This window comes from Cheilinus undulatus, linkage group 22, assembly GCF_018320785.1.
Source record: "Cheilinus undulatus linkage group 22, ASM1832078v1, whole genome shotgun sequence".
In the NCBI taxonomy this organism is placed as follows: Eukaryota; Metazoa; Chordata; class Actinopteri; order Labriformes; family Labridae; genus Cheilinus; species Cheilinus undulatus.
The window spans coordinates 26,361,472-26,372,072 of NC_054886.1; the positions used below are offsets into that span (position 1 = coordinate 26,361,472).

The window sequence follows — 10,601 nt, forward strand, 5'->3', positions numbered from 1 at the left end:
CTGGATTCTGACGATTTCCACTTTTTATTGAGGAAAAATGTGAGTAAATTGCCGTGCTGTTGAAAGAAGTTTAGTTTTTACGATGAGGTCATAAAGCTGATACGACGCTCTGTCCTGTATCTGAGCGCGGTTGCATTCACATCTCATCTGAACCGTGCCAGAGTCCACTTGAATCGCAACCGAGAACTACTCCCCAAGTGGGCCCGGGCCCGGTGCCCGGGCGTGGTTCGTTTGCATTCACACTTCCCAAATAAACCAGACTCTGGGCTCAAGTGCACTTGGATCTGAGACCAGGCCCTTAATGTGAAAGCACCCTTAAAATGGACTGAAGCAAAATGGAAAACTGTTCTGTGGTCAGATGAATCAAAACTTTTAGGAAACCACAGTCTTTGTTTCCTGTGAACTAAAGAGGAAAGGGACCATCCAGCTTGTTGTCGGTGCACGGTCTAAAAGCCTGCATCTCTGATGGGATGGGTTTGCTCTAGTGCCTAAGGCGTGGGCTGCTCACATCTCTGGAAAGCCACTATCAATGCAAAAAAGTATAATCCAGACGACGTCTCTTTCAGGGACGGCCTTGCATATTTCAGCAAAACAATGCTAAACCACATATTTATTTCTCTTTGTTTCATAAAGAACTAATAACTTCTCATAATTTTAACTTTAAGTTTCAACACAGTAACATATAAGAAAGTTCTACATGTGAAATATTAATACGAAGATCTGTATGCGTTTCACCAGGCATAGAGAGGCTGTTCTAAGTCAAAAGAATGAGAAAAATAAAAAGTAAAATTGACCGAAAAACAACAAAAAAAGCATGAGGCACAATAAGAGGTCAGCAGATTTTGGTAAGATTAGAGGAAGTCAGAAAAGGTCAGCACAGATGTTTGTATGGTTAATGGGAACAGATACAATGAACAGGATGAACAGTGAGTCTTTGGTTCCACTTTCTCATGTGAAGTGAAACTTCAAACATGCACAAATAACTTGTATCATCAGTTTCTGAGGTTACTTTCTTAGAACTAAACTACAAACATGTGTTCATTATAATCTCCAACCCACATATTTCCTCTTAAATACTACAAGTATGATGAGTTCTGTCACATGTTCATCGGTTGTTCGGCCAAACCAAAAATGAAACATTCTTTTGGATCTGTGACAAGTGTGACAAGCAACCTGGATCCAATCATATAAAAGCAGCAAGACAGCGGAACCTTTCTGCATCGTACAGAGGAGACCGGCCGTTCTGTTCTGGCTGCTGCTGTGCTCTGCAACAGACTTAAAACTACAAGGAATACCACTTCTGAAGCATTAAATCTCAATCAAGCCTTTTTAACCTCCACCGCAAAGATGTGCTGTGAGTTTGGTGATCTGAAAGCACAGATAGCAGCTTTAGAAACTAAGCTACAGGACAGTCAAAACCAGATTGCAGCTCTGAAGAGCAAAGGTAGAGTAAATCTTCAAGATTTCATAATGAAAATAACCTGTTATCAGTGCTGTATTATGAATGTTATATGTGAATATTTCTCCTTCATATAGAGAGAAAAAAGGTGGTCTTCAGTGCAGAGGTAGGCCCGAGAGGAAACATCGGACCTTATGGCTCAGAGACGACAATCGCTTACCAGAAAGTGATCACAAATGTAGGAAACTCCTACAATTCATCAACAGGTAAAGTCAAAACTTAAGAAACTTCTCTCTAATGAGATATTTTACAAGCTATAGCATCATCTATGCGTTGCTCTTAGTGTGCTTATCTATGATCTTAAACTTCAATATTTGAATAATTTTGCTTCATTTTGATTTGAGCAAGAGCCACCTTAAACTTGAGCACTATAAAAGTTTGGGTGATTTTAAACCAGCATTGAGGACCTTCATATGCATGTTTTACAGCTGAATGGTGTGGAAATGTTCTGGGTTAGTATGATATTTGGATTGATTATGAGTCAGTGTATTTTATGACCAATGAATTTTTTATTTTAAATGAAAAACAACCAGAAAAAACTGTTAAAATAAATCATTTAATAATTGAATTAATTAATTTAAAAAACATGCCCTTCACCATTAAGGACAGTTCATTTTAAACTGGGAATCAAAAAAATTAAAAAAAAAGAAGCTTTTATGAGTCTCATTTTTTCCCCCTTTCCATTTTCCAAAAAAACCCCTAACCCTTTTTACAATGAAATCAGTGAATTATTTTATTTTATTATTTTTGTCCTGATCAAAAAAAAAAAAAAAAAGGAAATTCAAAAAAAGGAACACTAGTGAAGTAACATTTTTTTTTCCTCTATGTGTGACCCAAAGCAGATACAGTGAAAAAAAAGAATTTTACATCAACAGTGTTTTTTTGTTTAATCTTTCTTTTATTATCAGAAGAAAAAAATAAAGATTAAAAAAATGAACCGGGGTGCAGATGAGTGTGTATTTTCAGTGCCGTTTCCTGGTTGAAAAAGCCTCAGAAATCTGAAGGAACTCTTGATATTCTGTTTTGTTTTGTTTTTTTTTCTTGAAAAAAAAAAAAGATTTTTTAAAAAATAGCTCTTTCCCCATTTTTCATTTCAATCTCAAAATCTGAAAAAAAAATCAAAAATTCATCCACAGTAAGTTTTCATCTATTCATTTTTATAAAATTCTAACAAAAGACTTGAGAATATCATGAAAAGGATATCATATGGCCCAATGGGAAAGGTGACTGTTTCAAAATAAAAGCCTCCATGTCAAAAAAGACAGTATAATAGAAAATATTACTTGTGCCGTCTTCATGGAAAAAAACCTCCAGCAGTCTGGTCTCATTTATTCACACTAATTAATTTTTATTTTTTAAAATAACACAGTTATCTTTACAATTTCTGTTAAGATCATTTATACATTGTATAAATCAAATTGGCCAATTATTTTACTGTAAAACACAATAGATACCTATGTAGGCTTTTATTTTGACATAAGGGCTTTTATTTTGAAACACGTATCTTTCCCTTTTAGTCACATTTTCCTGTTCTTTAAATCTTTCTTTTAAACTAGAAAACCCAAAAACATACTTGACTAATTTTTTTAACTTTTGTTTTCCTAGGAAAAAGCTATTTTTTCAAAGATGAAAACAAAAACAAAACAAAACAAAACAAAACAAACAAACAAACATACACACACACACACACACTCACACACACACACACACACACAAACAACAAAAAACTGTTGGGGTCTTTTTTTGCCTGTTTATTTTTGTTATTCAATAAATTAATTTCACAAAGGTTTCCACTGATTTTTGATTCTTCTTTCAACCATAAATATCCACCATCCCATCTAACCAATACAGGCCCAAAATGTCCAAATTTTTAAAATTCAAAAATAATCATTTTGAAAAAAACAAAAAAAAACAAACTAATTTTACAATTCTTTTTCGAAAATGAAAAAAATATGTTTCATGTTTTCCATTTTTATCCCTTATTTCAAAAGAACTGCCTGAAAGATCTAAGGGCATGTTTTTTCCATGCTTTTCTATTTTTAAAGAGTAATTGGAAAACAGCCTGAGAGAAGAGAAGAGATTTAAGCCCCCCCAATAAAGTGAAAAACAAAGAAACTCCAGAGCTTAGATGGTTAGAATTATTTTTTATTACTCCTTCTAACAATAAAAAAAGAAGATGCAAGTTAATATTTTCTTGTCTTTACAGGAATTTTCTATGCACCTTATGCTGGAATTTACTACTTCACCATCTTCCACCATGCTGGAGGACGTCCCGGGACCGAGCTGTTCCTCTACAGGAACGGCCAGCGTGTGGTGCAAACGCAGAATCACCCAGCGGTTCACGAGTCAGCTCATAATGGAGGGAACGCCGTGTTCCTGCAGTTGAATCAAGGAGACCAGGTGTATGTGCGCTTGGGTCCAAACCAGCACGTGTACGGCTCTGGATACCACACGACCTTCAGCGGTTTTCTGGTCGACATGTGAGAGCAGAGAAGACGGCAGCTGCCACTATGATGAAATCATTTTCTTCTGACATGTTTAATCTGAAAATGAGTCCTTGACTAAAGTTTTTCATGTCTGTGCTATGGTGGGTTTCTTGTTACAATCTAGTACTGTGTGGTGGCAGTTGATAATCTTGATGCAATTTTATCCTTAGGAGCTTTGAATGGATATAAGACAAGTATACACAAAGAAAAGCCAATGCCTGCAGATAAAACCTGTAGATAAACCATGTAAGTTCAAAATAAAGCTTAACTTTACCAAATGTTGTTACCTCATGTGTAGCTACATAAAAATGAACCATTTTGATCAATAAAGTGAGAAATGTCAAGCACAGATGAAATGTGTCTTTTGTGTCAGAATGAAAACTGTAAGAATGCTTCAACTATGAAACAGACTTAGATGGCCCTGTGTGGCCTTTAAAGCAAACGCAACCATCTTTAACCCCTAAGAGATCCTAGGGGCATTTTGTGCCATTCAGTTTTTTTGTTATTTTTCAAGCCATTTTAGCTGTGTTGAATGAATATAGCTCAAATTTGCCAGAGGATATTTTTTTTTTTATTTCTAAATTGTCATGTCAGTTCCTTAAATTAGCCTCAAATGGCTAAGCTACACAAAAACCGATGTATTTCTTCTTAAGGACAAAAATGTTCCATTGAAAACTTTTGAAAATACCATTTTTGACCCCACATTTATCTTAGCATAAACTAGAGCATTCCTTTATATTAAAATTTTATTTTGGATTACTAGCATTCATTTTTAAAATTCATATTTGTCCACTAGGTGGCGCTACTTTTTCCATTCAAAGCATGCTGCAAAATTCCCCACTTATCACTGTTTTCTGCGAAGGTACCTTGCTACTGAGCATAACCCTGCTCAACCAAAGAGCCAAAATGCTGAAAAATACCTTTGCAAGAGCTAATTTCAAAAGTGATATCAAATTTGAATTGCATGTTTAAAAGGGGCACCACCCACGCATGTGGGAACTAAATATGTAATAACCACATTTAACCTTTAAATTTAAATCAGTCTCATTTCTCAAGTTGTGAACTCTCGTTTCAGGAATGAATTTACCAACATGAAACTTTATAGACAAATTACTTAAATTTTTAAGATTTATTGCGAATAACAGGATTGCAATGTATAAACCATGTAACTAACATGAATTATGATATAGAAAAAGAAAACAGGAAATGGCTAAACGTAACAATAACAGATTATGATCCAAAATTTTGGAAAAATAATCAAACAGTAGAATTTGGGAGTGGATTTTGGAAAATAGGTCTGATTTGATCAGTGGCTTTTAATGGGACCTGAGTGAAACACATTAACCCATTCAGCAGGAGTTAGACAAGAATCGTCTACTTTGTCGTAGAGGGATGGAGTCCTCAGAGATGAGCCATCTAACTGGAAAGAGGAGGGTCTGTGGCTACCGCCTGGACCAGCTGATCCGCAGCTTGGATCCGGTTGTTCAGGAGCTGACGAGTTCTGCAAAGTTGAGTGGCGATTAAGGGGGGTACACACACAAGGATTTTCTAAATCTTAAGAGATTTTTTATCTGTTAGAGACCCCACACATGAAGATAAAAAATCAGGCACTGAACAGTTTTAATCCACACACATCATGACTCTGTCCACTGCCGATCTAGAATCTCGTCCTCCAAGCCAGAAATGTCGCTTGATCACACGTGATCTAACAAACACGAAGAAGAAGAAACATAGCAACAACCGGAAAACACAACACGCAACATGGAAGAGGACATACAAGAAGAGGGAATGATGGTGTTCTTGGGACTATTTTTAACGGAAAAATCATGAACTAAAACAAAAGACTGTGGAGAAAATATTGGAGACAGCGAGAACACAGACTTTATAGTCTACTAGGCGAGCTAGAGGTGAGTTGTTTTTATTTACGCCTGCTTACTTGTTCCTAAGTCAGCTCACTTCTTGATTGGCTACATTTTGTTCTACGTCACAATTCATGGAGTCATGACTCGGGAGTCGTCGGCTTGCCCCACACACGAAGATTTTTGGTCGTAAATATTGAACAAGTTTAACATTTACGATCGTCGGCCCAGACCGTTTTCAGAGCCAGTTATTGGGACACATTCACTCTTAACACATTTCAGACCACAGGATAATCTTATAGGATAATCTTATAAGACCTAAGATAATCAGGCATTTGCCATCCTTGGTCGGGAAGGGGGAAAATCAGGACAAAAACAGCCTGATTATCTTTATGTGTGTACCCCACTTTACACAGCAAGCAATTTCCTTTCCCCTGATTCAGGTGGACTCATCCAGTTCAAAATACAATCCTCAATTTGTCCAAACAACCGTCAAAAAACACCACTTCAGTAGTTTGAGAAATTCAACAGGTAGGTTAATTTGGTTGTCAAGTCTGGGCGTGCAGAATTCAGATAACGTTACAATAAGTATTAAAGAGATTTGGGCTGCTGTGACTAAGCCAAAATAATACAAAACAACTAAAAAAAAACACGCTGGAACTAGATAAAGTTGGCGAAAACTCACGGAGGCCAAAACCTTGGGAGAAACGAATAGAAAAAGCTGAAAAGCGTGCAAGACGCGGCACATGTACAGGCAGTCTGAAAGCCCCGACTTGTTAACAAACTGAAAATCCAGGCCTGTCACGATCAAGACGCCTGTCGCGCTCCCAGGCGGAAGCGGGCTTAAGAACTAAAGCAAAGAGAACAGACTGCAAACAAGAAGAAGACAAGACTAAAGAGAGACCGGCGTGTGCTTGAATGCACCGCTTTAAATCTGGGGACGGGTGGGTTTTTCGTCGCCTCCCAGAGAGGCTGAAATAATGAATATCATCTTTCAATCGCTACCTTCATAGGATAAAAACTAGCCCAGCTCATAAGAGGAACCTTTTCATATCAAGTCATGAGAGAAAACTCAACAGAAACAAATGTACTTCAGTTTATCTCAATCATCTTAGTTATGGTTCACTTTTAATAACTTACCAATGAATGTAGTTTACATAAGGCTAAAGGGGCATTAAGAAGAAAAGGAATAGCATAAGCATTTATACAAAACTATAATATAGCACCAAACTGCATTCTGCACATGTCAAGTATTTGTCCTCATGGGAGAAATGTAATTACCAAAACAGGACAGTAGATGGCACTGTTGGGAGTAGAAATTGTAATCTTCTATTTTAGCTATAAGAAGAGTTGTTAGAACAAGAAACATACCATCATGCTCCATTTTCTATAACTCATCCAAATATGACAGTGTCTTGTCCCAGCAGGGAAAGTTTTCTACAGGCAACATCTGTTTCTTGCTGTGTGTGTCCACAGAGAAAAGGCAGAAGCATTTCAAAGTGCAGCTATGAAAGGTTTACAATCCAGGTGTCCAAAGGTGTGAGCTGGAAATTTGAATTAAACAATAAACCCACTGGCAAGACAATAATCTTTGATATGAAACAGCCAATGAGAGCGTACCAGTCATGAGGTGTAACTGTCCTTTGAGGTCTGCCTTTTACCAGGTGTGTCAAGCTGGGCGTTGCAAGGTGGAAAAGCTTCCTCTCCTTTGGGAATTTAAAAACTCAACAGAAGTTTTAGCCGGGGTTCAAACTACATCTGGCTGTTGTTGTTACTCTGCAACAAGACTCTGAGCCTCAACGAGTACCACTTCTGAGACATCCAATCCTCGATCAACACTTTTCATCCTCCACTGCAAACATGTGCTGCGAGTTCGGTGAGCTGAAAGCAAAGATAGCAGCTTTAGAAACTAAGCTGCAGGACAGTGAAAACCAGATTGCAGCTCTGAAGAGCAAAGGTAGAGTAAATCTTCAAGATTTCATAACTAAAATAACCTGTTATCAGTGCTGTATTATGAATGTTAAATGTGAATATTTCTCCTTCATATAGAGAGAAAAAAGGTGGTCTTCAGTGCAGGGGCAGGCCCGAGAGGAAACATTGGACCTTATGACTCAGAGACGACACTCGTCTACCAGACAGTGATCACAAATGAAGGAAACGCCTACGATTCATCAACAGGTAAAACCAACACTGAAGAAACTTTTTTTTTTTTAATTATTTAATTTAATTTTTAAGTTTTTTTTAATCTCTGGGGGAGTACTTCAGCTAATAAAAAGCTGATATAAAAACAAACCACAAACTTGTTGATAATAGTTGTTTGGATTCTTATGATTTTGGATTGAATAGGGGTTAGTGTGTTTCATTGCCAAGGGATTTTAAATTTGAAATGAAAAATCCTAAAACAAAATCAAAGCTGTATCCGCGTAAGTGTAAAAAAAAATCCCTGCTTCTGGTTAAATTAATTGTCCTTTCTCTCCAATAAAGGCATAAAAAACAAATCTAAAAAAACCACCTTTTTTTCATTTTTTTCAATTGAAAATGGGAAATGGTTGGGTTTTTCTTCCTGTTTTGATTCTCAAATTAATAGGAAGTACCTGAAAGGCCAAGGACATGTTTTTCCATGTTTTGTTTCTGTTCTGTTTTTTAACAGTAATTGGGAAGCAGCATGTTTCCTGATTTGAATTTCTAATTTCAAATTTGAAAATTTGAAAATGAAAAAATATTGTAATTATAAGTCTTATAAACTATTTCATGAAATTTTGAAATGTCTTTGCTTCAACGAAGAAACTACAAACCTGGGCACTGGTGTAGCTCAGTTGGTAGAGCAGGCACCAAAACACAAAGCCTATAATCCTCAACACGCTGGATTGATGCAAGTCTGTCTTCCCCATGTTTCCTGTCTCTTTTTTAGGTATCCTGTCTGAATAAAGGCAAAAAGCCCCAAAAACAATGTAATAAAGAAAAGAAAAGAAACTACTGGGCCAACATGGTTAGAATTACATTTTATTATTTCTTTTAGCATGAAAAAGTCAATTTATTGCTGTCTTTATAGGAATTTTCTGTGCACCTTCTGAGGGAATTTACTACTTCACCATCTTCCACCATGCTGGAGGAGGAACCGGGACCGAGCTGTTCCTCTACAGGAACGGCCAGCGTGTGGTGCAGACGCAGAATCACCCAGCGGTTCACGAGACGGCTCATAACGGAGGGAACGCCGTGTTCCTGCAGCTGAATCAAGGAGACCAGGTGTATGTGCGCATGGGTCCAAACCAGCACATCTGGGGCTCAGGATACCACACGACCTTCAGCGGTTTTCTGGTCGACATGTGAGAGCAGAGAAGACGGCAGCTGCCTCTATGATGAAATCATTTTCTTCTGACATGTTTAATCTGAAAATGAGTCTTTGACTAAAGTTTTTCATGTCTGTGCTATGGCGAGTTTCTTGTTACAATCTAGTACTGTGGGGTGGCAGTTGATAATCTTGATGCAATTTTATCCTTAGGAGCTTTGAATGGATATAAGACAAGTATACACAAAGAAAAGCCAATGTCTGCAGATAAAACCTGTAGATAAACCATGTAAGTTTAAAATAAAGCTTAACTTTACCAAATGTTGTTACCTCATGTGTAGCTACATAAAAATGAACCATTTTGATCAATAAAGTGAGAAATGTCAAGCACAGATGAAATGTGTCTTTTGTGTGCTTCAACTATGAAACAGACTTTGATGGCCCTGTGTGGCCTTTAAAGCAAACACAACCATCTTTAACCCCTAAGAGATCCTAGGGGCATTTTGTGCCTTTTAGGGTTTTTTTAATTATTTTTTTTTCAAGCCATTTTAGCTGTGATGAATGAATATAGCTCAAATTATCCAGAGGATATTCATAAAAAAATCATCTGAGTTCCATTTGTTGTTAAAGACCAAAAATGTCCCATTGAGAACCATTGAAAATGCCATTTTAACCCCACATTTATCTTAGCATAAATTAATGCATTCCTTTATGTTAAGATTTTATTTTGGACTGCTAGCATTCATTTTTATAGTTTATATTTGTGTGTGTGTGTGTGTATTATATATTTTAGTTTTTGTTTGGGGGGGTCCACTAAGATGTGTGAGCATACTAGGGTTAAATACCCCAAAAAATCTAACAAAATATGATATGTACATTTGAGGCTGAAGTAGTTTTAAAATGATTTGTTAAAGTGGAATAAAAATTAATATATAATATTTCACAATAGTTTTTTGGAGGCGGACATTTTTTGTCATTAGGGATGAATGTGGGAGGAAATTAAAGGAACTCTTAGGGTTAAAAATATTTACTGTCATTTGAGGTTTTTTTTTTTTTTTTACAAATGAGGGAAATTTAATCTATTTTATTTCAGATATACAAGCTGAGAAAGCCAAGAAATAAGAGTCACTAGTTTACTCCTAAACGACTTGTCATCCAGCAGCAAGAACCTAAACTTGCAAATTAGATAGGTTGGCCAGAATCCATATCTGTCTTCAGGCAAATCCATCCTGCAGAGCTACAATCGACAACACAGAGCCGGAATATTCGATAGCTGCTGCTGGTGTAGAGATAAACTCAGATGTAGCTGTGGCATAATGTCAGTCTTATCTGAGCTGAGCCACATTTCTTTATTAAAAACAAGTGCAAAGAGCCACACTGAAAGCTTTCATTGGCGGAGAATATGTTTCCGCACTTCTACTGACTGGCCCCAGTATGAGTTTTATCCACCAACAATCTCCACTGTTCATGAACTTTGACAGCACCTGCTTCAAGGACTGTTCCAACAG

The 10,601-nt window shown here is 36.9% G+C and overlaps 2 protein-coding genes across 2 annotated transcripts; both read left to right on the forward strand.

Annotated features, from left to right (window-relative positions):
- The first annotated feature begins 1,045 nt into the window (after window positions 1-1,045).
- On the forward strand, window positions 1,046-4,294 carry LOC121504704 (complement C1q-like protein 4). Its single transcript, XM_041779724.1, has 3 exons — window positions 1,046-1,444; window positions 1,537-1,665; window positions 3,666-4,294. Exons 1-3 carry the CDS (start codon window positions 1,348-1,350, stop codon window positions 3,941-3,943), a joined length of 504 nt encoding a protein of 167 aa, XP_041635658.1. The 5' UTR covers window positions 1,046-1,347; the 3' UTR covers window positions 3,944-4,294.
- A 3,193-nt stretch (window positions 4,295-7,487) lies between these two features.
- LOC121504931 (complement C1q-like protein 2) lies at window positions 7,488-9,462 on the forward strand. The gene is made up of 3 exons (XM_041780042.1): window positions 7,488-7,761; window positions 7,854-7,982; window positions 8,857-9,462. Exons 1-3 carry the CDS (start codon window positions 7,665-7,667, stop codon window positions 9,132-9,134), a joined length of 504 nt encoding a protein of 167 aa, XP_041635976.1. The 5' UTR covers window positions 7,488-7,664; the 3' UTR covers window positions 9,135-9,462.
- Window positions 9,463-10,601: the final 1,139 nt, after the last annotated feature.

Coding starts and splice junctions, on each gene's coding strand:
- LOC121504931 (XM_041780042.1), top strand. CDS start 7,665: ATGTGCTGCGAGTTCGGTGAGCTGAAAGCAAAGATAGCAGCTTTAGAA. Junction 7,762..7,853: donor TGCAGCTCTGAAGAGCAAAG/GTAGAGTAAATC, acceptor TCCTTCATATAG/AGAGAAAAAAGGTGGTCTTC. Junction 7,983..8,856: donor CGCCTACGATTCATCAACAG/GTAAAACCAACA, acceptor CTGTCTTTATAG/GAATTTTCTGTGCACCTTCT.
- LOC121504704 (XM_041779724.1), top strand. CDS start 1,348: ATGTGCTGTGAGTTTGGTGATCTGAAAGCACAGATAGCAGCTTTAGAA. Junction 1,445..1,536: donor TGCAGCTCTGAAGAGCAAAG/GTAGAGTAAATC, acceptor TCCTTCATATAG/AGAGAAAAAAGGTGGTCTTC. Junction 1,666..3,665: donor CTCCTACAATTCATCAACAG/GTAAAGTCAAAA, acceptor TTGTCTTTACAG/GAATTTTCTATGCACCTTAT.